Raw genomic sequence first — 24,171 nt, forward strand, 5'->3', positions numbered from 1 at the left:
TTTTGGACGAGGTGGTTACAAAAAGGGTTAATGGCTTTTTTACGGCCATCTTGTCAAGCAACATAGGGGTAGAGATATTGACATCTCCTCCTGTGCAAGAAATTGTTTCCAGTAGTGAGAATGACAGGGCTACTGAAAGAAAAAGGTTTGATCCTACACTCTGCTACATTACCACATTTAGCTTTGATTCTAATGACATTGTATCAATAATTCAGAAGAATTGGGACTTCATTTTGAATAACCCCTTGCTGGTTAACAAATTTGGTAGTAGCCCTAAATTTGTTTTTAAGAGAAGTAAAAATTTGAAGGAACTACTACAGATAAACAACACTGGTACACGATTTAATAAAAGGCTGGGGATGTTCCAATGTGGTTTCTGTAATAGATGTAACCTTGTTAAAGTGGGTCAGACTTTTATAATAAGGGACAAGAAATACACTATAAGGAAGCCCCTTAATTGTGACAGCAAAGCAGTAGTGTATGCTGCCTTTTGTAACTGCTGCCCGCCTTACTACATAGGAAAGACGGACGCATACGAACACGTATATGCAATGAGGACGGAAAATCCTAATAATGCCCTTTCCAAACACCTGATTGATTTTCCAGGACACAGTTTTTCTTTTATGGCGATAGACCAGATTATTCCATCAATTAGAGGGGGCCCTTTTCCATTACTGTTAGAACTGAGGGAACTGGAGTGGCAATTTAGAACAGATGCCTTCCATGTCCCCGGTTTGAATGACAATTGCAACATCTTACCTGTTTTAAGACTTAAGAGTTATTTAAGTTAACTTTTTTGTCATGACATCAAAGTCTTTACATTTAATATCCATTAAGTGTATATATCTGATTAGTTGATGGGTTTTTATTACAGGTTTAGACACGCTGTGTTTACTCTTTAATTATTGATTGTTGCTAGGATTATAACTTGAATGTAATGCAATTTCTATTCAAGAAAGTCTTTTGCAAACACGATATATGTTTTAATTAAGGTTTTAAAACAAAAGTTTTTTTACAAAATGTTTTTTTTAAAAATTTATATACAATTTTTTTAAAATGGTTACTTTATGACATCACTTCCTTTTAGTATTTAAGCTTGCTTTAGTTATTATGTTTTGTTTGAACTCTGATGAAGCCAAGCGTTTGTAGCAAGGCGAAAACGTTTACAAATAAAATTAGCGTTTAGCTCTTCTGGATCTACTTTTGTTCTTTGCTGGAGCAAGGTCGTGTGGCGCTGTTTTCCGTTTTTTCAAAAAAAAAAAAAAACAGGACCAGTGGAGGACATGATTGCATTTATCTATCATCAAATGGGCTCCAGGTCCGACTCTAAACCAGTCACAAGTGGTGTCCCGCAGGCCTCGGTCCTGGGACTCCAACTGTTCGACATATACTTCTCAGAAGTACAGGCAAACACAGGAGGACTATGGCTAACCAAGTTCGCCAATGACTGCAAACTAGGAGCCATAACTGACTTTCCGGCTGACACTGACATCCTCCAAAAGGGCCTTACTGAGACGGACACCTGGTGTCAAAGTCTTGGCCTCAAGCTAAATGCCAAAAAATGCATAGTCATCCCATTTGGGGAAAAAAAAACACTCATGAATTACCACATAGGTGGCAGCCCCCTTAATACAGAAGAGGTAATAAGAGATCTGGGGACCCAAGTAGATAGTAATCTCTACTTTGACAATCATATTGCCAAAGTATTTAGGAAATCCTTCTATGTGGCCCATCTAATTACTAAAGGGTTCACATCTAGAAATAAAGAGGTTATAGTGCCCCTCTACTCGTCACTCATCAGACCCATCATAGAGTACAATGCCCCATTTGGGATGTACCTCGCAAGACACTTCCAACAGCTGGAGAGACCACAAAAGTACCTCACCAAGAGGATTACTGGCTCAAACATATGTCCTATGCAGCCCGAATGAAAAAACTCTGGCTGTACTCAGTGGCATATCACTTACTCAGAGGTGATCTCTGCTTGGCTTACAAAGCCATGTCCAACTCAGTATTGATGGACATGCTCCACCTAAAGAAATCCAAGTCACTGCGAGCCACGCACTCTAGTGAGCTAAACCTCACCACAACAATAAATGTAACATGCTGGCGGGATAGATTCCTGTCACAGAGACTCCCCATGCTTTGGAACAAAATTCCAAACTACATTACGCAGAGCCCCTCACTAACACTCTTCAAGAGAAACCTTGACGAGTGGATCTGTAACAGAAAATACAACCCTGGGATCACTTCATTGGCTCTGCTTGACAGAGGATTAGTTAATTAATCAATGGGACGGTGATAGCCGAGACACTCTGGCTAGGCTTAGAAATGCCCTCGGGCAGATAGCCTAGTACCTACCTATGAACCTTTCAACTCAAGCTGAAGAATTTTAAGATGCTTACCATCTAACCCCTTCTATCTTTCTGTCACAGAAGGCTTGGTTGGTCACTGTGGATCATACAGTTTTGCTTGGAATATGTGGCAGTCATTTTTTTTTTGACTGAGATTACTAGCATTATTTATATTATACTTGGGTGAAATGGCTAAGCTTCTTAATGTCCCTAGTTTAGTACAAACCTCTGAACCTAAGGAGTGTAAAGATGCAAATTGACATTTTTCAGTGTTCAAATCCCAGAGGAGAATTTAGGAATTCTTTACGGGCAGTCATCATTACTAGTTTAGTTTAGAGTTTTTTTCAGTTTAGTGACATTGCTTTGGGTGTTTTCCAAGTGGCTTGCTCTAACTGTAGCCATTACACTAAAAGAGATTTACTTTTATAATCATACTTTTGCTCCTCCATCCTGCCTATAACTATCCAGCTATGTTCCCAGCTTGTAATGGCCTGCAGATTGATTGCCTAATATTTACTTAGGACTGTGAATCTTGTTTCATTGGGCTTCTCATCAGTATGCCTAATATTTACTTAGGACTGTGAATCTTGTTTCATTGGGCTTCTCATCAGTACAAGCTGTCTACCAGACTGGTGCTAACCCTTCTGAGTCTTCTAGTGTTATGGCACTGCAGAAAATCAGATTTCACATGATAATGTTTCATTTGGAATTTGGATCCTCTTGATACCATGCTGGTGATTCAGTAAAGAGATCCCATTGATTCCATCTGTTGTCAAAATGAATGACTGATGGAAGGCCCTTGCTTCTTCCTTAATCTTAAATTCTGATAGTGGATGCTTCTATCATGGTCTGGGAGGGATGATCTGGAATTCTGCTTGGTTGAAGGCATCTAATTTCTCTTACAGATGAAGCTGTACATAAATTTGAAGGACGCATCATTGGTAGCAGGCTGTTAAAGCATTTTGAAATTATTTTGCTACAGTACTTCTTCAGGTATAACCAACAGAACTACAGTAATGTGGTACATAGACAGCGTTAAGAAGGTCATACCATCTTTGATGAATGGCCATATAGCTGTGGGAATTAACTTTGTACTTAATTTCAATTAACAGCTGCTACTGTACCAGAAGAAAGCTATTTACTGTCAGATCAGTTAAACTACTCAGTGCAGCTGGTCCATGAGTAAAAACTTAGTCCAAAGATGTTTTATCTTCTCATGTCCATTTGGAAACTATCAGAACTAGAGTAATTTGCCTCTGTCATCAGCATGCAGCTTCCAAATTTTGGACAAAGCATAAAAATACTTTTTGAGGCAACTGTAAAGAAGTTTTCTGGTTGTCCTCCTGGGTCAAAGTGTTCAGTTAAAAACAAAAAGAAGAGAAGCTTTCCTTAATTCTGTTTGCTCTTTATGGATCGTCTCTTCTGTCACAGTTGTCATAGACAGAATGCATCATAGATGCAGCCCATTTGAATGGAAGAGCCATACAGAATGCCCGAAATATAATTTGGGAGAGGATTAGAGTAGTTGTTTTGTGCTTTCACTGCCCTACAGAAAAATTGACCTTGATGTCTTTGGGTTCATAGACTAAACTTTTCTTTGAGGTTATAAAGTTGACACTTCTGGCAGAGGAGTACCTGGATGTCCTATCTAGAAAAAGAGCATATTTGCCTTAGAAACAGCAATTCCCAAGCAGGTATGGTAAACGTTTTAGAAGAGTTCTTAAAAAGCTACAATTTTATATTTATAAATAGCACTATTTAAATAAATTATTATCACTTGTTAGTTAATATATGTTGAAATGTTTCTGTCTCAATCTCATTGTCGAGACACAAAAGAGTAAAGTTGTTCTTCTTGTTATGGGAAATTAAACAAGTGGAACATTTCGAAGTTTAATAATACAGGTAGGAGTGCTTAGCAGCTAAGCAGTATAACAGTTGGAATTGTATTGACTGGAGCAAAGAACAGTGATGAAACCACATGTACTCACTTTTGTATGCAGCTAAAATTGTTTTTTTTGTTCCTTTTATGTGAAACTCTTAAGATAACTAAACTGTATTATCAGACAGAGCACACTCAAATTAATCTTGCAAGAACACAGATGTATGTCTAATAATATATACATACGTATGTGTTATGTGTATGTGCATACATGAATATATATGCATTTATAGGTTCACAGGTAAGTGCTAGGCTAGCAGCCCGTCTGGGCCAGTTTCCCATTTTGTACTCAAAATAACCAGTCCCATTTGATTATAGATTGGCCTTATCCATCTCAATCTCATTGTCGAGAATTATATATTACCCCTGATAAGAATAACTGGGATCATACCATAGATAATTTGAGGGGATTCATGCATAAGATAAAACATTTAGAAACTGTATATGAAAGTTGTAATGAGAATTGTGAAACATTGAAACAAAAGTATAATTTTTGAAAAATAGAGATCATTGAAATGTGTTTTTAATTAACTGTTACACTAATAAACTTGGCAAATCTTTATGAAGAAAAATGAAAACTGCAAATTGTTCATAGTATAACTAAAATGATGTTCATCATGTGACACTGCTGCAGTCATTACACTTGGGTTATCCTGCCGTCAGGCGGTTCCCCAGTCGGCCTGAGTTCCAAAGTCTTGGTCCGGCGTCGGTTGCTGTCGCTTCTTCCCTGATGTCAGTGCTCCAGGGGGATATAAGATGCAGCCAACGCCATTTTCTTCAGTCTTTCTTGCCGCGCGGTGCCCGAAACAGAAGCAGCTCGCCAGTGCTGGTCGGCCGACTCCTGAGATTTTCAATCCGAATCCAGAGCCGAAGTCTTCTAAAAAGCTAAGTACTCCGTTGGGGAAACTTTTTCTTGCCTCAGACCGATGTCAGTAAAAGTTAATAATTGTATTTCTTGTGGGAAGCAAATACCTCATAAGGATTTCCACTCCTACTATATTCCATGCCTGACCACAACGTCACTGGTTGTCGGTTTTGTGCTAGGTTTAACAAGCGTACTATTAAACGTCAGTTTAATTTTGCCCGACATTATTTTGGCAGAAAATTTAATTACACCATGCCGTCGGAACTTCCGATGACCGGAATTCATAAAAAGCGCAAGGACAAGGACAGGCATCTGAGGCCCAAGACTGACAATGAGGCCTCTTCTAGGCCGGTCGCCGGTTCTCCGGTTTTCAGCGTGGCGCCTTACGACGACGCTTCAGTAGAACCACAGACCGCCTCCGACTCCCACGTGGAGCTGGCTGGGCCTTCGGACGCTCTTGGTATTCAGATTACCGAACTTAATCCTACAGAGGGAACTGAAGTAGCTGAACAATCCACAGCTTCAGAGGGTGTTTTCACACCTACCCAGTTAACCATTAAACCCTCTGTTAAGTCAAAGAAACAGTCACAGCAGTCTCCAGGGCAGGCTTCCATGCCTAAGAAACAAACGCTAAAAATGGCCGAAGACCTAATCACCCTGATCAGAGGGTCCCAACCCCCTCCAGATAAAAGGCCCAGACAAGATGCAGACTATGAATCTTCAGACCAGGTGTCCATTTCTTCAGACTCATCCTCAGACCTAGGGTATTCCTTACCCCCTTATGAGGATTCTGATGCTGAGGAATCAATTCCATCAGCCTCTCCGCCTGAGGACTACTCCTTTGGGGAGACCTTACATACCATGAGGGAGCATTTCCACTGGGAATGCCAGGATTACTCAGAATCCAAGAAAAGGCTTAGAGACTTCCTTTTATTGCCCCAACACAGACCCCTTGCTATTCCGCCAGTGTTAGATATTGTGGATGGTGTATAAACTGAATCCAGCTTAAACCCTGACTCCTTACCACCAGCCCCAGTTAAGCCAGATAGATATTAGAGTCCCTGACTCCCACAAATTTCTATACAAAAGCCCTGTTGCTGACCCTGAAACTATTTCTCAGGGACCCAAAGGGATTAAGGCCTCATCAGCTAAAAACCCAGTTCCCTCTGACAGATATTCCAGATCATTAGACAGATGGGGCAAGAAAATTTATACATCTGCAACTTTAGCCATGAGAGCCTTGAATTGCCAGTTTCACATGCTAATATATCAGCAATTTTTAATGTCTCAGTTGAAACAAAAGATGCTTCCAGACTCAGATCCTCCTAATTTGAAAGAAATGCAGGATTTATTGCTTGCAGCTGAACAAGTGGGAAAACATACTTTGCAATATGGTTTTGATTCCTTAGAGGCCTCCTGTAGAGCAGCAGTTACAGGCTCTGTCATTAGAAGGCATGCTTGGTTAAAAGAACATAAGCTACCAGATCATGTTAAGGCCAAATTACTGGATGCACCTTTGCAGCGGGATGTGTTGTTTGGAGTTAAGGCAGAGGAGGTATTAAAAAAGATGGAAGATAAGGCAAAATCTATGCAAACGGTCAAAGATTTCTTACAGGTTCAACCTCCTCGTTTTAGCAGAAATTGGCCAACAAAATATTGGTCCTTTCCAGTCACAGACAGACCTCAAAGGGGCAGATATAGATGTCCAAGAGGTAGAGGTCAAACACAAGGCCCTTACAGACCTCGACAATGGGGTACACCAGGCCAGAAAGAAGGGGAAGACAGACCTCAACCTTATAAAATACAGACTCAATGACTTCCCACTACAGCTGCCAAACAACCCTCTCTTGGCAGCCCCCTTAGGAGGAAAACTGGCTCTTCTATCACAATTGGCATTGCATTACCAAAGACAAATGGGTTCTCAACATCATATCTCAAGGTTACAGGTTCCACTCCCACACTCTTCCAAGGTTAAAAGGAATGCCAAATCTGCCAACAAATCAATGGGCAAAGGCTCATAAACAAATTACAGCACTCATGGACATGAGAGCTATTCAAAAGGTACCACCACAAGAGCAAGGACAAGGATTTTACTCAAGACTCTTTCTGGTTCCCAGAAAGGACAAAGTCTGGAGACCCATTCTGGACCTTTCTTCTCTGAACACTTACCTGGATATTCCGAAATTCAAAATGTTGACACTACAGCAGCTTCTTCCCATGCTGGGCAAGAAAGCTTGGCTCATGACTTTGGACCTCAAAGAGGCATACCTGCATGTCCCTATCAGACAAAACTGCAGAAGATACCTCAGATTTCTAGCAGGTTCAATGCACTATCAATTCTCTGCACTGCCCTTTGGCTTATCTACTGTGCCCAGGGTCTTCACAAAGTGCCTGGCACCAGTAATTGCATTTTGCAGGCAAAAAGGAATTCAAATTTACCCATACCTGGACGACTGCCTAATCCAAGCAGAGAGCAAGGACATTCTTCTAAAGCATCTGGCATACATAAAAAAGTTATTAAGTTGCCTGGGGTACACAGTAAATGAAAAGAAATCAAAACTAGTGCCCTCACAACAGATAATATTTCTGGGTGCCAGCTTAAACACAACGGCCCAGATGGCTTATCTCATGCCAGACAAGCAAGGATAACTGACTCAGTATTTTCATTTAATGGCAACAAAGACCCAACTCCCTGCAAGAAAAATTCTGCAGGCCTTGGGCTACATGGCATCTTGCATACTACTAATTCCATATGCCAGACTGCATATGAGGAAACTACAATGGTACCTAAAGAGTGTATGGTCTCAACACTTTCAAAATTTGGAAACAGTTATACCATTAATTCCTTGCCTACAACAGGAGTTTCAATGGTGGGCTGAAGCTTGTCACCTCAACAAGGGACAGCCTTTTACTCAACCCACAGCCAGGCAGACACTGACAACAGATGCATCGGATTACGCCTGGGGAGCACACATGGCAGGAAAATGTATTCAGGGTGAGTGGCACGCAGAACAAAGACATCTTCATATCAATCAAAAAGAGATGCTAGCTGTACAAAATGCAATTATATCTTTCAAGGACCTGCTACATCTAGGACAACTACTAATAAAGACAGACAACACCACAGTTATGTGGTACATAAACAAGCAAGGGGGCACACACTCCTACCCCCTCTGCAGACAAGCCATGAACTTGTGGAACACAGCTTTAAACTACCAAGTTCATCTGCAGGCACAATTCCTGCCAGGAGAGAAAAACACACTGGCAGACAACCTAAGCAGAAACATCATGGATCCTCATGAATGGCAATTGAGTCCACAAATATTCAGAATGATAGCACAAAAATGGGGGAAACCAGACATAGATCTGTTTGCATCCCCAATGAACTGCCAACTGCAGAAATTTTGCACAAGGAGCTACCATCCACAAGCATGGAAAGTGGATGCCCTCTCAGATGGAAAAAACAACAAGTATACGCTTTCCCTCCTTTACCTCTCCTTCCAAAGGTACTCATAAAAGCCAGGCAGGAAGAGCCAAAGATGATTCTGATTGCACTAGACTGGCCATGCCAGCACTGGTACCCAATCTTAAAGAACTTACCACAAGAACCACCCTGGATTTTGCCTCAAATCCCACAGCTTGTTGACACAACACAACAATCAGATACTTCACAGCCAGCTAAAGACCTTAAATCTAGCTGCATGGAAAATTCCTTAACCAAGCAAGCATTGCCTCGCTCCAAAGCTGTTATGGATGTCATTCGGGAGGCCAGAAGGATTAGCACCAGGAAAGCCTACTCGGATAAATGGAAGAGATTCTGTGCCTGGAACCAAGCACACAGCCTTGACCCACTTGTCCCAAACATTCCTCAGATACTTCAATACTTAACTGAGATGCTGGACAAGGGCCTCTCCTTCTCATCCATCAAGATTCATGCCTCAGCCATTTCTGCTCATTACAACATGGATCCACCAATTTTTTTTCAAATCCTTTGCTGAAGCAGTACCTCAGAGGGGCTAAAAACATAAGACCGCCCCGCAGAGCACCTACACCAACTTGGGACCTCAACTTTGTTTTGGAAAAATTAACTTTATCCTTTTGAGCCAGCTAACACAGCAGAATTAAAATACATCTCTTGGAAGACTGCTCTGCTACTGGCAATAACATCAGCAAGAAGAGTTTCAGAATTACAGACACTAATGGCAGTGGAACCTTTCCTCATCTTCCACCAGGACAGGGTGTCCTTATGAACTAACCCTACTTTTATGCCAAAGGTGGTATCAAGTGTGGCTCTAAACCAAACTATTCACTTGCCAACTTTTTATCCAAAACCACAGAACAAAGGGGATAGATTACTACATTCCTTGGACATTCACAGACAGTTACGCTTCTACTTGGACAAAACCAAAGCTTTCAGAAAATCTGAGCAATTATTGGTAGCATATGCTGCAGGTGCACAGGGAAAAGCCATTTCAAAGCAGACTATTTCCAAATGGATAGCTCACTGTTTACATTTTTGCTACACCCACCATGGGAAACCTGTACCTAGCAGCATTAGATCTCACTCCACCAGGGCAGCAGCCACTTCAACTGCCTACCTCAGAGGAGTGCCTGCCAAGGATATTTTAGAAGCAGCAACATGGAGTTCTGTACATACCTTCACCAAACATTACCATTTGCCTTTATATTCCAAATCCAGAGCTGGCTTTGCCACTGCTGTGCTGCAGGGCCTTATAGCTGCCCCTAATGCCTTATAGATCCATCCTCCCTACCTCAGCTTTGGGATTCCACCCAAGTGTAATGACTGCAGCAGTGTCACACGATGAACATAGTACAGTTTTGTACCTACCATAAATGTAGATGTTTGAGTGTAGACACTGCTGCAGTCCAGGTTACCCTCCCTCCTTCCCCTCTTACTTTCTGGTACGTACCTAGATTTTCTACCCTTATTTCCTAAAGGGAGTATTTGCTGGTAATTACAAATGGTTGTTTGCTTTTCTATTATATATTTTACTAGCATTTGAAAGGCCTACCTATTTGGAGGCACCTGACATCTGGGGCAAGAAAAACTGAAGGAAATGGCGTCGGCTGCATCTTATATCCCCCTGGTGCACTGACGTCAGGGAAGAAGCGACAGCAACCGACCGGACCAAGACTTTAGAACTCAGGCCGACTGGGGAACCGCCTGACGGCAGGATAACCCAAGTGTAATGACTGCAGCAGTGTCTACACTCGAGCATCTACATTTATGGTAGGTGCAAAACTATACTTTATCTATCTGAATTGTGTTATTTCAATATATCTTCTAGGTGCTTCTGCTGATGGTCCATTAAAGTTACTCTCAGAAACATTTTTTGACCTTGTGGTAATTGATGAGTGTTCACAAGCCCTAGAAGCAAGCTGTTGGATTCCACTGAAGAAAGCTCCAAAATGTGTTCTGGCAGGAGATCACAAACAGTTGCCACCCACAATAATTTCTCACAAGTCAGTAAGATTTTTATTGAAGTTCAGATGGCATAGTTCATTGAAATTTATTTATGTTTTAAATTCTAAAAGGAGAAAATAAAAGCAGAAGGACTAATTTGCTTCATCTTATTTAGCTTTTTTTTTTTTCTTACCCAGTGGGACCTATTGAGTGCATCACCACCCGCTACTGTTCTAGCACATAGCCACTTGATTCGTTTTTCTTCTAGTTTTATGATCCTTATGTCACACTGTGCTACACTGCTTGTATAATAAATACATTACCAGTGACCATCACTCCATAACTTTGTCAATTCTTTTGTCATGGTCTTTTGAACAAGTTTTAGGATTTAAAACCTTTTGTACCATAGGTTTATGGCTAAATATGACCTATAAGCTGCATTATCTAGTTGTCCTGCATTTACTCGTGCATAATTTCCTCAGAAATCCCTTGCCCATCTGTGTTATGTGTTAGAGTAGAAATGGTGAATGCTTCAGGGGTGTGGGGCTCAGGAGGGCACTGCTCCCTCTTCAAAAAAACTAGTTTTTGATCTTTGCCATTGGAGTAAATATAGCATTGATGCTCTTTTGGTTGTGACCATACAGAGTGGAAACACATAGTGTAACAAGTGCCTAATTGGTTTTATTTATTAATTGCATCAGTTCTGCCTCTGGAACAGTCAATCCCAGTGGACAGTACTGTTATAAGTCAAATACGTTTGGAGATTTCTGCACAAATAATTTACCTTCTCGTATTATTCTCTAATCTGATAGTGAAGGAATATTTGTCCATTTCCAACCTCTGGAACTGCTTTTCATTTTTGAAACGTTCAGCAGTTAAGTTGTAAGTTATGACTAGAAGATGTGTGTAATGTATGAATGCTCGACACCTAATCATGTACCCCACTTTTCAGAAGCTGATTAACTTGACCATTAACATAACATCCCATCCTATTTTTATAATTGGGTGTCTGTTTTATTTTCATTTTTTAATTCTGTAGATATCATAAAATTGTCCCAGTGACATGTACCAGGTAACTGGCTTATCTGCCTAATTGTTATGAAAATCACTGTTATGTTCATGACAGTGTGATAGAAATTAATGATAGTGTAATCGGAATAGCTAATGTTTCATTTCGCAATGACACTGAGTTCTTTATTTTAATTGTTTTAATATGGGGAACACACTCGCAAAAGTTATGATGTTTGGTGAATGCAGTGTTTTAAATAGTTACTCTGCCTTACGGTGTTTTGGTTAGACCTTAAATGTATAAATGTAGATGTTCTTCGTGTTTCACTGTTGCAGTCATCACACTTGGGTTATCTTCCTGCAGGTAGCCCTCAGTCGGCCCGAATACCAGAGACTTAGTATTTCTGCGTTGGATGCTGTCGCCCCAGGACTGACATCAGGTCGTCAGGGGTATAAAAACAGGCAGCCGACACCATTACATCAGTCTTTTTTGCCGAGGAGCCAGAAGCAGAAGCAATTTGCAAGTGCCGGTTGGCCCCTACCTGAATTTTCCTTTACGAATTTAATAATCCTGAAGTCTTCTAAAGCTAAGTACCCCATTGGGGATCCTTTTTTTCTTGCTCTAACCGATGTCAGAAAAAGTTAACAATTGTCTTGCCTGTGGAAAGCAAATACCTCACAGACATTTTCATTCTTACTGCGACACCTGTTTAGGCCCAGACAACAACATCCTTCGCTGTCGGTTTTGTGCCTTATTTAACACCCGGACCATTCGTCGTCGGGCTCTCTTTGTTGCAAAATTCTTTCACTCTCGATCTCTGTATTCTGAAATGGCTTCAGTAAGCCATCCGACTACCGATATTCTGAAAAAAACATAAAGATAAAGACAGAGACAGACTGCATAGGTCCAAAACTGCCAACAACGCTTCCGTTAAGCTAGTTGACAGTCTGCCGTTACTCAATGAGATGCTTTCGCAGCCCCTGATGCCCACTTCAGTGGATTTGCAGGCCTCTACTGAGACCCATTTGGAGTCCGGTATGCCATTAGACTCTTCTTCGACTATGGAACCTGCGGATGTCTCTACCTTGGATGGGTCCGGAGCTGCTGAGCAGGCATCGGCTTCTGAGGCAGTTATTCGCTCAACCGATCTTCATCTCAAACCAATGACTTCTTTTTTAACCAAAACTACCAAGTTTCTTAGGACCAGAGTACACACTACCCCTAGAAAACTGACGACCAAAGTACATGCACCTGCTCCCATGCCACAAAAACAAATGCTTAGAATAGCTGAAGACCTATTACGCTGATTAGGGGAAGTCAGCCTTCCCCTGCTAAGAGACAAAGAGTCCAATCCCCTTCAGTTTCTACAGACCAGGAGTCTGATGACTCTGAAATTTCTGATTATGAAGACATGCCCTTATCTGCTTATGAGGATTCAGATGCAGAGGAATCCATTCCCTCTGCCTCCCTTCCAGAGGGTTTTTCTTTTGATAAAACCTTGCATACCTTATGAGAGCATTTCCACTGGGAATGCCAAGACTATCCTCAGTCCAAAAAGAGACTCAGAGAACTTCTATAGTTGCCTCAGCACAGGCTCTTAGAAATCCCCCTCTGCCTTGAATGTTGTGGATGATGTTTTTATGGAATCCAGTTACTCCTGACACTGTACCTCCTGCCCCTAGGAAACCAGATAGGTACTACAGAGTATCTGACACTCACAAATTTATTTTCAAGAATCCTACTGCTGACCCAGAGATCATTTCCCAGGGGCCTAAAGGTATCAAGGCTACTACAGCCAAGAATCCCACCCCGAAAGGACAAGGATTCCAGAGCTTTGGACAGATGGGGTAAGAAGGTATATACCTCTGCAGCTCTTGCTATTAGGGCACTGAATAGTCAGTTTCACATGCTGAAGTACCAGCAACATATTATGGAACTTATTAAACAAAAAGTGGCAACATTTTCAAACTGTGCAGAAAATAAAGAATTGCAGGAGCTTATGCACTCTGCAAGCCAAATCAGCAAGCATATTTTACAGTGTGGCTTTGACGCCCTAGAAGCATTTTGCCGGGCAGCTGTCACTGGCTCTGTATTGAGAAGACATGCTTGGCTGAAGGTGCAGACCTTGCCAGACCATGTCACATCCAAGTTACTAGACACTCCTTTGAATAAGGACTGTTTGTTTGGCACCAAAGCAGAAGAGGTTCTTAAAAAGATGGAAGAAAAAGTTAAATCTATGCAGACTGTTAAAGAATTCTTACAAGTGCAACCCCCTAGATTCAGTAGGCATTGCCCTTCCAAACACTGGTCTTTTCCAGTCCCCTCCAGGCTTACTCAAACCAGACCTAGGGGAAACAGACCACCCAGACTACAGTCTCAGGGTATGCAGAGATCTAAGCAATGGAGTGCCCCCACCCTTAAAGCAGGGAGTGGTAATCCACCTCCTTACAGAAAAATCTTACAATGACTTCTTTATCCACTTCCCAGCCCTGCCCAATTGCTTGTGCCCCTGGGAGGAAAACTTGCCCTTCATGCAAAAACCTGGATGTCCATCACTCAGGACTGGTGTGTCCTCAGCATTGTATCCCAGGGGTACAAATTTTATTTCCATTCACTGCCAACCACAAGCGGGATTCCAGACCTTCCTCCAAACCAGTGGGCAGAGACTCAAAACCAAGTACTTTCCCTACTCAGTATCAGAGCTATTCAGCTGGTTCCAGTAGAACAGAGGGGTCAATGATTCTACTCCAGACTCTTCCTGGTACCCAGGAAAATGGGCTCTTGGCACCCAATCCTGGATCTCATTCTCAAAACCTTCCTGGTGGTACCAAAATTCAAAATGCTTACCCTGCAACAGCTTCTTCCTATGCTAGCCAAGGGTGCCTGGTTAGTCACCCTAGACTTAAAAGAAGCCTATCTGCATATCCCCATAAGGGAATCATGCAGGAAGTATCTATGTTTCAGGGCAGGGTCTATGCATTATCAGTTCTCTGCACTTCCCTTTAGCTTATCTACTGCGCTCAGAGTATTCACAAAATGATTGGCTCCAGCCATTGCATACTGCAGGCAGAGAAATATCCAACTTTACCCGTACTTGGATGACTGCCTGATTCAGGCGGACAGTCAGGAATTGCTGCTGCAGCACCTGACATTTGTGAAAAATCTTCTCACTTCTTTGGGGTACGCCATCAACGAAAAGAAATCAAAACTGGTACCCAGTCAGAAGGTTGTATTCCTGGGAGCAAGCTTGGGCACAACTTCCCAGATGGCATTCCTCACCTCAGAAAAACAAGTCTATCTGACAGGGTCTATATTATAAACACGAAAGCTTATCGTCTTGAATCCCTAAACGTCGACCCGTCCTCATCGAACCGCAGAAACACCGAACGCTATAAACAGCGAAATTCAAAACATCGAACTATCATACTTGTCCCACCCCACCACCCGCTACATACTACCTACACAAACAAACTAAATAAACCACATACATACACTAACCAAATCCCTACATCTAACCCTAAACTAAACCCTACTTCTAACCCCACACTAAATCCTACGTATACCACCAAGTATGCACTTAACTTAACCCGTACCCTAACCCTAAGGTCCGTAACTATTGCACACTTACCTTAAAAAGCTAAACCCAAACAAACTGAATAATTGACACACATACACTTAACAAAACCCTACACTAAATCTAACATACATTACCATCCATGCACTTACCTTAACCCGCACCCTAACCCTAAGGTCCGTAACTATCGCACACTTACCTTAAGGACCTGTACTGCAGAAGGCCAACCATGACGATTTGACGTTTCCAGTTTTGCTCTTCTGGACGTTCGATGTTTTCATATTTCGATGCGGACGGGTCGACATTTAGGGATTCGATAAGGTAAGTGTTCGACTTACTAAGATGGAACCATCTGACAGACTACTTCAAACAAATGGCCACCAGAACCCAGCTATCTGCAAGAAAAATACTGCAAGTCCTAGGGTTCATGGCCTCATGTATACTGCTGATTCCATATGCAAGACTGCATATGAGGAAACTCCATTGGTACTTAAAAAGTCTTTGGTGCCAACATTCTCAGGACCTGGAAACAGTCATTCCTATCATACCCTGTCTAAGGACAGAATTCCTCTGGTGGGCAGAAGCATGCAACCACAACAAGGGACTGCCATTTACTCAACGCCACACCGCCCAGACCCTAACCACAGCTGCATCAGACTATGCCTGGGGGGCACACATGTGCGGAAAATGTATTCAGGGCCACTGTAGCCAAAGTCAAATTCATCTGCACATCAACCAAAAAGAAATGCTAGCTGTACAGAATGCCCTGACAGCTTTCAGATCCCTAATCTTTCCAGGACAACTGCTAATAAAAATAGACGACACCACAGTTATGTGGTACATCAACAAGCAGGGGGGAACCCATTCCTACCCACTCTGCTGGCTCGCCATGACCCTGTGGAACATGACCTTGGACGTTCAAGTCCATCTGCAAGCTCGGTTCCTGCCAGGCAAACAAAACTTACTGGCAGACGACTTAAGCAGAATCTCCTAGACTGACATGAGTGGCAAATGGAGCACAGCACCTTCAACCTTCTGATTCAGAAATGAGAGACCCCAGAGGTGGATCTCTTTGTCTCCCCCTACAACCACCAGCTCAGCAAATTCTGCACCAGGAATGCTCACAGCAGGGCCTGGAAAGTAGATGCCCTATCTTTTCAGTGGGTAAATCTCTCAATCTATGCCTTTCCCCTTGTGCCCCTCCTTTCAAGAGTATTACTCAAGGTAAAGTAAGACAGACCAAGGACAATTCTGATTGCCCCAGACTGGCCATGCCAGCACTCGTACCCACTCCTGCGCAGCCTGACATCGGTGCCAGCCTGGCACTTACACCAGAATCCAACCCTCCTCTCTCAGCAGGAGGGACAGATTCCGCATCCACAACTGCAAACCCTAAATCTTGCAGCCTGGCTTATTCCTTGAATTCTCCCCCAGTGACCTTAAGCAAACAGGTGCTGGATGCCATTCTTGAAGCCAGAAGACCCAGTACAAGAAAATCGTTTGCTGATAAGTGGAAAAGGTTCTGCTCATGGATTCAAGCTAAAGGAGAGGACACCACACTGCCCTCTTTGCCTCTTATCCTGGATTACGTAGCAGATCTGTCCTTCTCCTCCATTAAGATACATGCCTCAGCCATTTCTGCTCATTACAACACTGAGCCACCTCTCTTCTCACACCCTCTTATCAAACAGTTCTTGAGAGGGGCAAACAACTTAAGGCCACCAAGGAGAGCACCCACCCCTGCCTGGGACCTTAACTTTGTACTGGAAAAGCTCACCCCCCCCCCTTTGAACCTGCTGCATCAGCAGAGTTAAATTTCCTCTCTTGGAAAACAACCTTGCTTCTAGCCATCACTTCAGCTAGAAGAGTGTCTGAGCTACAAGCACTCATGGCTGTGGAAATCTTCATTATTTTCCATGCTAACCGGGTTTCCCTCAGGACTAACCCTTTCTTTATGCCCAAAGTGGTGTCCAGTATGGCTCTCAATCAATCCATCCATTTGCTAATCTTCTTCCCTAATCCTCAAAATAAAGGGGAAAGGATCCTGCACTCCTTGGACGTGCACAGACAGCCCAGATTCTACCTTTATAGGACTAAGCCCTTCAGAAAATCTGACCAGTTACTAGTCAGCTGTGCAACAGGGGCAGAGGGCAAGGCCATTTCAAAACAAGCCATTTCCAAATGGATAGCACACTGCATCCATTTCTGCTACAAGCACCTTGGGAAACCAACCCCTCAGGGGATCAGAACACATTCCACTAGGGCAACATCTACCTCTTCAGCATTTCTCAGTGGAGTCCTTGCCAGGGATATCCTGGAGGCTGCTGCCTGGAGTTCTGTACACACCTTCACCAAGCATTACCACCTGCCTATCTTTTCCAAATCCAGGGCAGGATTTGCTACAGCAGTCCTGCAAGGCATACTAGCCAGCCCTAACTCTTCTTGACTGCCTCCACCCTTCTTCAGCTTTGGGAATCCACCCAAGTGTGATGACTGCAACAGTGAAACATGAATAACATAGTACAGTTGTGTACACCTACCGTAAATGTAAATGTTCACGTGCATTCACTGTTGCAGTCCTGGTTTCGCTCCCTCCAGCCCCCAGGTTGTCTCTCTCTCTCTCTCACACACACTCCTATCTATGGCTATTACTAACCCTTTCTGGGGTATTGGTATTTACTTTTTACTGCTGGTGTTTTCCCCAACATAACCTAGCTCCCTGTTTGGGAGGCTCCTGACATTTGGGGCAAGAAAAACTGATGTAATGGCGTTGGCTGCCTGTTTTTATACCTCTGACATCAGTCCTGGATCGACAGCATCTGACGCAGAAATACTAAGTCTCTGGTATTCGGGCCGACTGAGGGCTACCTGCAGGCAGATAACCCAAGTGTGATGACTGCAACAGTGAATACACTCGAACATCTACATTTAGGGTAAGTGTACACAACTGTACTTTTTAGCCAACTCAGTATGCTAATTGTAGGATCTTATGTTTATTCAGCATTTACTTTAATATGTCTGCCACTTATCATGTCTGTTCGGTCTGCTTATGGATTAAAATTGCTATGCTGTTTTATGCATGCACCTACTGAATTCTCAAATATACTATACAAACATACCTTGTAGCACTTTGGTCTAAATGATGACCGAAGCCTGTTCACTGGGCTAATCCACTTAAGTCAACAGATTAAAAAAAAAAAAAAAAGTTAATTAATGGCCTGTTTTGCTTTATGTTCATTTCACATGAGTTCTTTACAGTGTATTCCTCATCTGAGAAGATTTCTTTCAAGACAACAGTGTCTGTTGTCCATGAGTATATAAGTGACATACCTTCACATTTGTAGCTGTCGTTCTTTGCCGATTAGTAACATTTGCAGTTGGTCGTCTTTCTTTTCAAGTGTATGCAGTTCACCATTATTCAGATAGTAGTCCATTAGCATCTTCTGACAGTTTCTCACAGAAATGTCTAGTTTGAACTGAAGAATCATTCACTTCCCCACCAATAATAAAATGCACATATAAATGTGGAAGATAGCTGGTGGCAGTGAACTGCCACCTTACATACCTGTTTGGTACCACTGATCATGTCTTGTAAAGTGAAGGACTTGCATCAGTGCCTTTAGTAACCATTCACATGAGTATCTTCTATTATTGAAAACTTCCTTACAAATGTATATGAATCCAGGAACCCTCATTCCCACCAGAGGCTACTCTGTTTCCAGGAAGGCTTGCATGGGTTTTGTCTAGTTATAGTTGTCCAGCTATCAACTATTTATTTCTCCTTTCTTTGGTTTCAGTAGTGCATTTTCTGTATTTTGTACTCATTATTTTTGTGCAGGTGGCCCAAGTCTCATTATTGCTTTGTCAGGTGAATGTGCATCCATTGTCACAGATCTGCAGTGCCATCAAGGCTGATGAAGTTCTGTCTAGCAGTGGCCAACTTCCTTCCGGCAATTGATGATTTTGGGACTGTTAGAGCTACTCTTTGGTACTGCATATAGCTTGCATCTTCATCTTGGGACTGAAGACCATGTTCACAACAATATTGGCCTCAATATACAGCAACCAGAGAAATTTACATCTCTTCTGTTACTAAAACAAAAGTGCTTTTACCCTCATCCTATTTTTCTGGACATTTTATGCAGTTCAGATTTCTCCTTCAAGAGAAGAATGCTTAAATCAGTGCTGAATCTTTTGCTTTGGCATCATCTGTAGAGGATGTTTAGTTTGGAGAAATGGTGAAGTGTGTAAGGCAGTCCATTAATTGGGATTCCATGGGGCTTTTGTCTTAGACAGACAGTACAAATTCACAAAATCCTTACTGCTTAACAAGCCCTCCTTTGAGAATTGCAACCTTTAATTGATAATTTCTTTCAGGTAATGTATGTCTCCTGTAGGAGTTTTGATTCATCAACTCCAGCTTGCCAAAAGTCTAGTAGGAATTTTAAAAACATCATGAATTAAGACCTGCAAACATTTGTAGGAACAAATGTATGACAAGTAAAGTTGAAAGTGTGTCCACAGTCATGGCAATGACAGTATTCTCACTTATGATAAGCCTTACTCAGATTTATACATGACCTTCAAGTTGCTATTCTAAACTGTTTTTTTTTCCATTATGAAGCTAGTTTAATTTATGTTAATACGTATGATACTTATGTAAATTGCTTTCCATTTTTCAAGGCTTTACACCCATAGAGAAAGAGCCCACTACTTTACAGATGCCTAGTAATTGCATTGCAGGGATAAAGGGTTATCTTAATATGGTGATCTGAAGTAGTTTACTTCATTTGATCTTCAGCCTGTGGGTATTTGGATCCAGATTGGATCCAAGATGGCCACATCACCAGCATCTGATCTGAGGTCCAAGCTCCTCCCCCTTACCCATAATGTCCCTCCATCTCCTTCCTTCTCCTAGATCTGGTTTGCTGCTTTCCAGCCCAGCAGCATGGTCTTGAGCTCCAGGCATAAAGTTTTTTCTTTGGTAAGTGTTTGGCTTTTTGGATAGCTAGTTTCCCCTAAAACTTTTACCTTTACCTCCCCTACACCCGTGTCAACCATCGGTTAAAAAAAAAAAAAAAAAAAAAAAAGTTAGTGTTTCTGTTTCCCTTTCCTCTACACCCAGTTAGCGCTAGTGTGTGTGTGTGTGTGTGTGTGTTTGTGTGTGTGCTCGCGCGAGCGTGTGGCCCTCCTTAGACATGGCAGAGGTACTGAAGCCTGTCTTTGGGAAATGCACACAGTGTGGCCACAAGCTTTCCCCGGCTGATGGCCACACTTTGTGCTTTGTTTAGGTGTGGCCCATCTAGACATGGCCTGCGTGATTTGTGCAGGATTTAATCCCAGAGCCCACAAAGACCAGAGGGCTAAGTTAACAATAAAAGGTGGCCGCTACCGTGTCTTCTCCGTCCCAGGCCTCCGGGGCTCAAACCCCCCTTCTCTTGGCCTTTGGATTCAGACAGGAGGCACAAAGGCCCTAGAAGTGGTCCCCTGACCGCTCAACGCAGTTGAGGCCTCCATCTAAGTCAAAAAAATCCTCCCAGGCCCAGCACCCCTCGGCTCCATTCTCTGAGATTTTCACCGGAGCCAGTGGTGTCTCGAAATCCTTTGAGAGCCTCCCCCTCACTGGCACTCCCAGCCAGTGTCGGTGGCTTCATCATTCTGTTCCACTCACAGTCTAAGTGAATCAGAGATGGACAGGATAATGCGGATGTTTATCTGCACCCAGATCCAGATGGGGGTCTTACTAGCCCTTCTCCCACTGGAGCGGGGATTTCTCAGCCATTCTTCATCCTCATCGCTCCTTCTCCAATCCAGCCCTTGGTTTTGGAGTCCTTGGATCCAAAAGCCCTCGGGGTCAGAGGGCTGGCGCCGATGGTACGTAGTACCTTGACTTCGGCCATGGCCTTGACCGGGTTGGATCCAACTGGGTCGGATCTGAGCTCTCGGACCTGTAGCCTCTGCGTCGGATCTGAGGGGGTGCTGTTGGCTCTGAGTTTGTCAGAGCACAGCCTTCCCCTAGGCATCTCAGCACCTATGGGCTCAGCTCTGACTCCCCCATCGGATCCGAGGAGAGCTGCTCCCTTGTTTTTTTTCCCAGGATGTCCACTTTCTCTCGGCCTTCAATGTGGTGGAGAGGGTCCTCTCGAGTGGGTCATGGCCTCTGACCATTTCCGAGACCTCTAACCATCTCCTCTTCGGAATCTGCCCCGACTCCCTCTGTTCTGTGTACAGCTCCGACTATCCTGTCATCTCAGGGGCAGCCCGTGCTTGATGTACCCCAGGGCGCAACCATTAAGGAGCAACCCCCAGTTTGCGAGTCCCCCACAAAGAGTCCCCCTGAGGAGGTCCCTCACAAATGCACATGTAAAAGGAGGCACTTGGACTCCTCACCAGAATCCCTCACAGACGACACAGGCATGGAACAAGGGGAAGATTCTCCCAGGTCACCCCCCGAGGATGTCTTCATTGGAGACATCATGGAAATACTACGCCAAAGAGGGGGGTGGTCCACCCAAAAACCGACCCCGGATGAGTCTGTGTTCCTGGAGGCATTCAGCATGGGCCCATCTACCTCCTGGGTGTCCCTGCCCCGCCGATCCACTGGCGGACCTTATTACATCTAGGGCATGGAAGGACCGGACATTGTGGAGTCAATTCTGAAAAGACCGGATAAAGTCCTTAGTCCCCCACAGGACAGAGTCAGCTGGAGTAAGGGGTCCCTAGTAGACGCTATGCTGGTGTCAGCTGCCACCAAGAAAGAGCTCGCTCAGGAGAGCTTTATGGTACATCCTCCTGACTGAGAGTTTCGCTCGAGTGATCATCTGGGGAAGCGAGTTTATGCTTCAGCCACCTTTTCCATAAGGGTGCTGAACTATATGGAGCATGTTCTTTGACTTAAGAGAGACTTGGACAAGGAGGTCGCTGAGTCTCCCCCGGAGCCCACATCGGCAGAGAGCAGGAAAATGTTCTCTGCGCGCATGACCGCTCTCAAAGTGGTCGCAAATACTTCCATGCATCTCCTTTCCCATGCCACGGAAAGGGCCGCTAGGGTGGCCGGGTCTGGCGTTGCCATGAGGTGCCATGCCTGGCTTCAGCTATGTCAGTTCTCTGAACCCTTTAAGGCGCCCTTTGCAAATGCTCCCTACGATGGCTCTTCCCTATTTGAGAAATCCTTGCGGGAGACTCTATTCCAGAGTGGGAAGGATGGGAGGACACTGTCTGCCATCAGGATTTGCTTTTCTGTTCCTCAAAGATCCTTCTCAAGGAATCAGCGAGGGGCAAAGAAGATGGGGTTCCTAAAATCTCAGTTCTCTTGGGACACTCAGGACTCTTCTTCCCCCAGAGGCAGAGGGGGGCCAAGGAATTTCCGGTTTCGAGAACCCTTCTTGGATTGACCCACACAACAGCTCTGAGGGGTTGCCCGACTGCTCACCTCTGGAGGCAGTCGGGGGCTGTTTCTCTTTACACCCAACGGAGTGGGAGTCTGTTACTACAGACTGTTGGGTACTAAAAATCATATCCATAGGCTATTCCATCCCGTTTGCAGCCTCACCTCATCAACCAAAACTTCTCCCGGATGTTCCACCTGCACAAAGGGAGGAAGCAGCACAGGAAATAAAAAAGCTGCTAATAAATCAAGTCATCCAACCCATCCCCCTAGATCAGTCCAGATCGGGTGTCTATTCCAGGTTCTTTTTAGTGCCAAAGAAAACAGAGGATGGTCACACTTCAGTCCATTCTGCCCTTCCTGCAAGCAGAGGATTGGTTGTGCTTGATCGACCTCCAATACAAATACTATCACATCAAAATGAACAGGTGCTCCCGCAGGTTTCTTGGCTTCCGACTGGGGGCCAATCTTTATCAATTTAGGGCCCTACCCTTTGGTGTCACTACAGCCCCAGGGTGTTCGCCAAAGTCATGGCAGTGGTAACAGCCCACCTGAGGCTTCAGGGAATCTAGGATTTCCCGTACCTGGACGATTGGCTCCTTGCTGGCCCTACCAAGCATCTACTGTGCCAGGCCAGGGATTACTTCCTTCTTCTAGCAAACAGACGGGACATTACAATCAACATCAACAAGTCATCGGTAACTCCAGTTCAGAGCTTAGACTTCATTGGAGCTGAGCTAGACGCCATACAAATGAAAGTCTATCTCACCCCGGAAAGGGTAAACAATTTGAAACTTCACGTAGCTTACATTCTTCATTCTCACAGCACATCACTGGAAACAGTTCTGCGGGCCCTGGGTTCCATGGCAGCCACTATCAATCTTCTCCCTTTCGCATGTCTTCACATAAGGGTCCTCCAGTGGAGGTTAGCAATTCAATGGTCCCTTCTGGACCTACCCTTGGTCCATCCGGTATGCATATCTTGGGCTTGCAGAGAGTCACTTCTCTTGTGGACTATTTCCCTGGAACTTGTTCAGGGACATCCCTTTCTTCCTTCTTTTCCCACAACCACAGTGATCACAGATGCCTCCCAGCTAGGGTGGTGGGGACATTGCTTGGGAAGGACAGTCCAAAGTACGTGGTCCCCTTCTGAGACCAACTTGCATGTGAATGTCCTGGAGATGAGGGCAGTTCTTTTAGCATTGCAGGCTCTTCTTGCCCATCTTCCTCTAGGAACTATTGCCATCCAGTCAGACAACATGTCAGTGGTCTGGTATATCAACAAGCAGGGAGGAACAAGATCTTATCCCCTTTGTAGAGAAGCCATGAAAGTGTGAGAATGGGCGGTTTCCACCGGCCTCTTTCTGGTGGCAATGCACATTCCGGGACAGTCCAACATCCTAGCGGACAAGCTCAGCAGGGCTATTCTGATGCCTTATGAGTGGTCTCTGAATCCTACAGTAGCAGAACAGACCTTCCTCAAGTGCGGCCTGCTTCAATCTCTTTGCATCCCCTTACAACACGAAGTACAGCGAGTTCTTTGCTCTGAATACTCCTCAGGGAGAAGCCCCCATAGATGCACTGTTTCATGCTTGGCCTCCTGGTCTCCTTTATGCTT

General features: G+C 43.8%; 1 protein-coding gene across 1 annotated transcript in view; it reads left to right on the forward strand.

The window, feature by feature from the left end:
* Positions 1-24,171, forward strand: part of IGHMBP2 (immunoglobulin mu DNA binding protein 2) — a 751,785-nt gene that overhangs the window by 388,090 nt on the left and 339,524 nt on the right. Inside the window, exon 9 of the mRNA XM_044067302.1 lies at positions 10,468-10,642. Coding sequence (XP_043923237.1) covers positions 10,468-10,642 — 175 coding nt within the window. The remainder of the gene's footprint in view (positions 1-10,467; positions 10,643-24,171) is intronic.

This window comes from Protopterus annectens, chromosome 3.part1 (assembly GCF_019279795.1).
Source record: "Protopterus annectens isolate FY-2018-M chromosome 3.part1, PAN1.0, whole genome shotgun sequence".
NCBI lineage: Eukaryota > Metazoa > Chordata > Ceratodontiformes > Protopteridae > Protopterus > Protopterus annectens.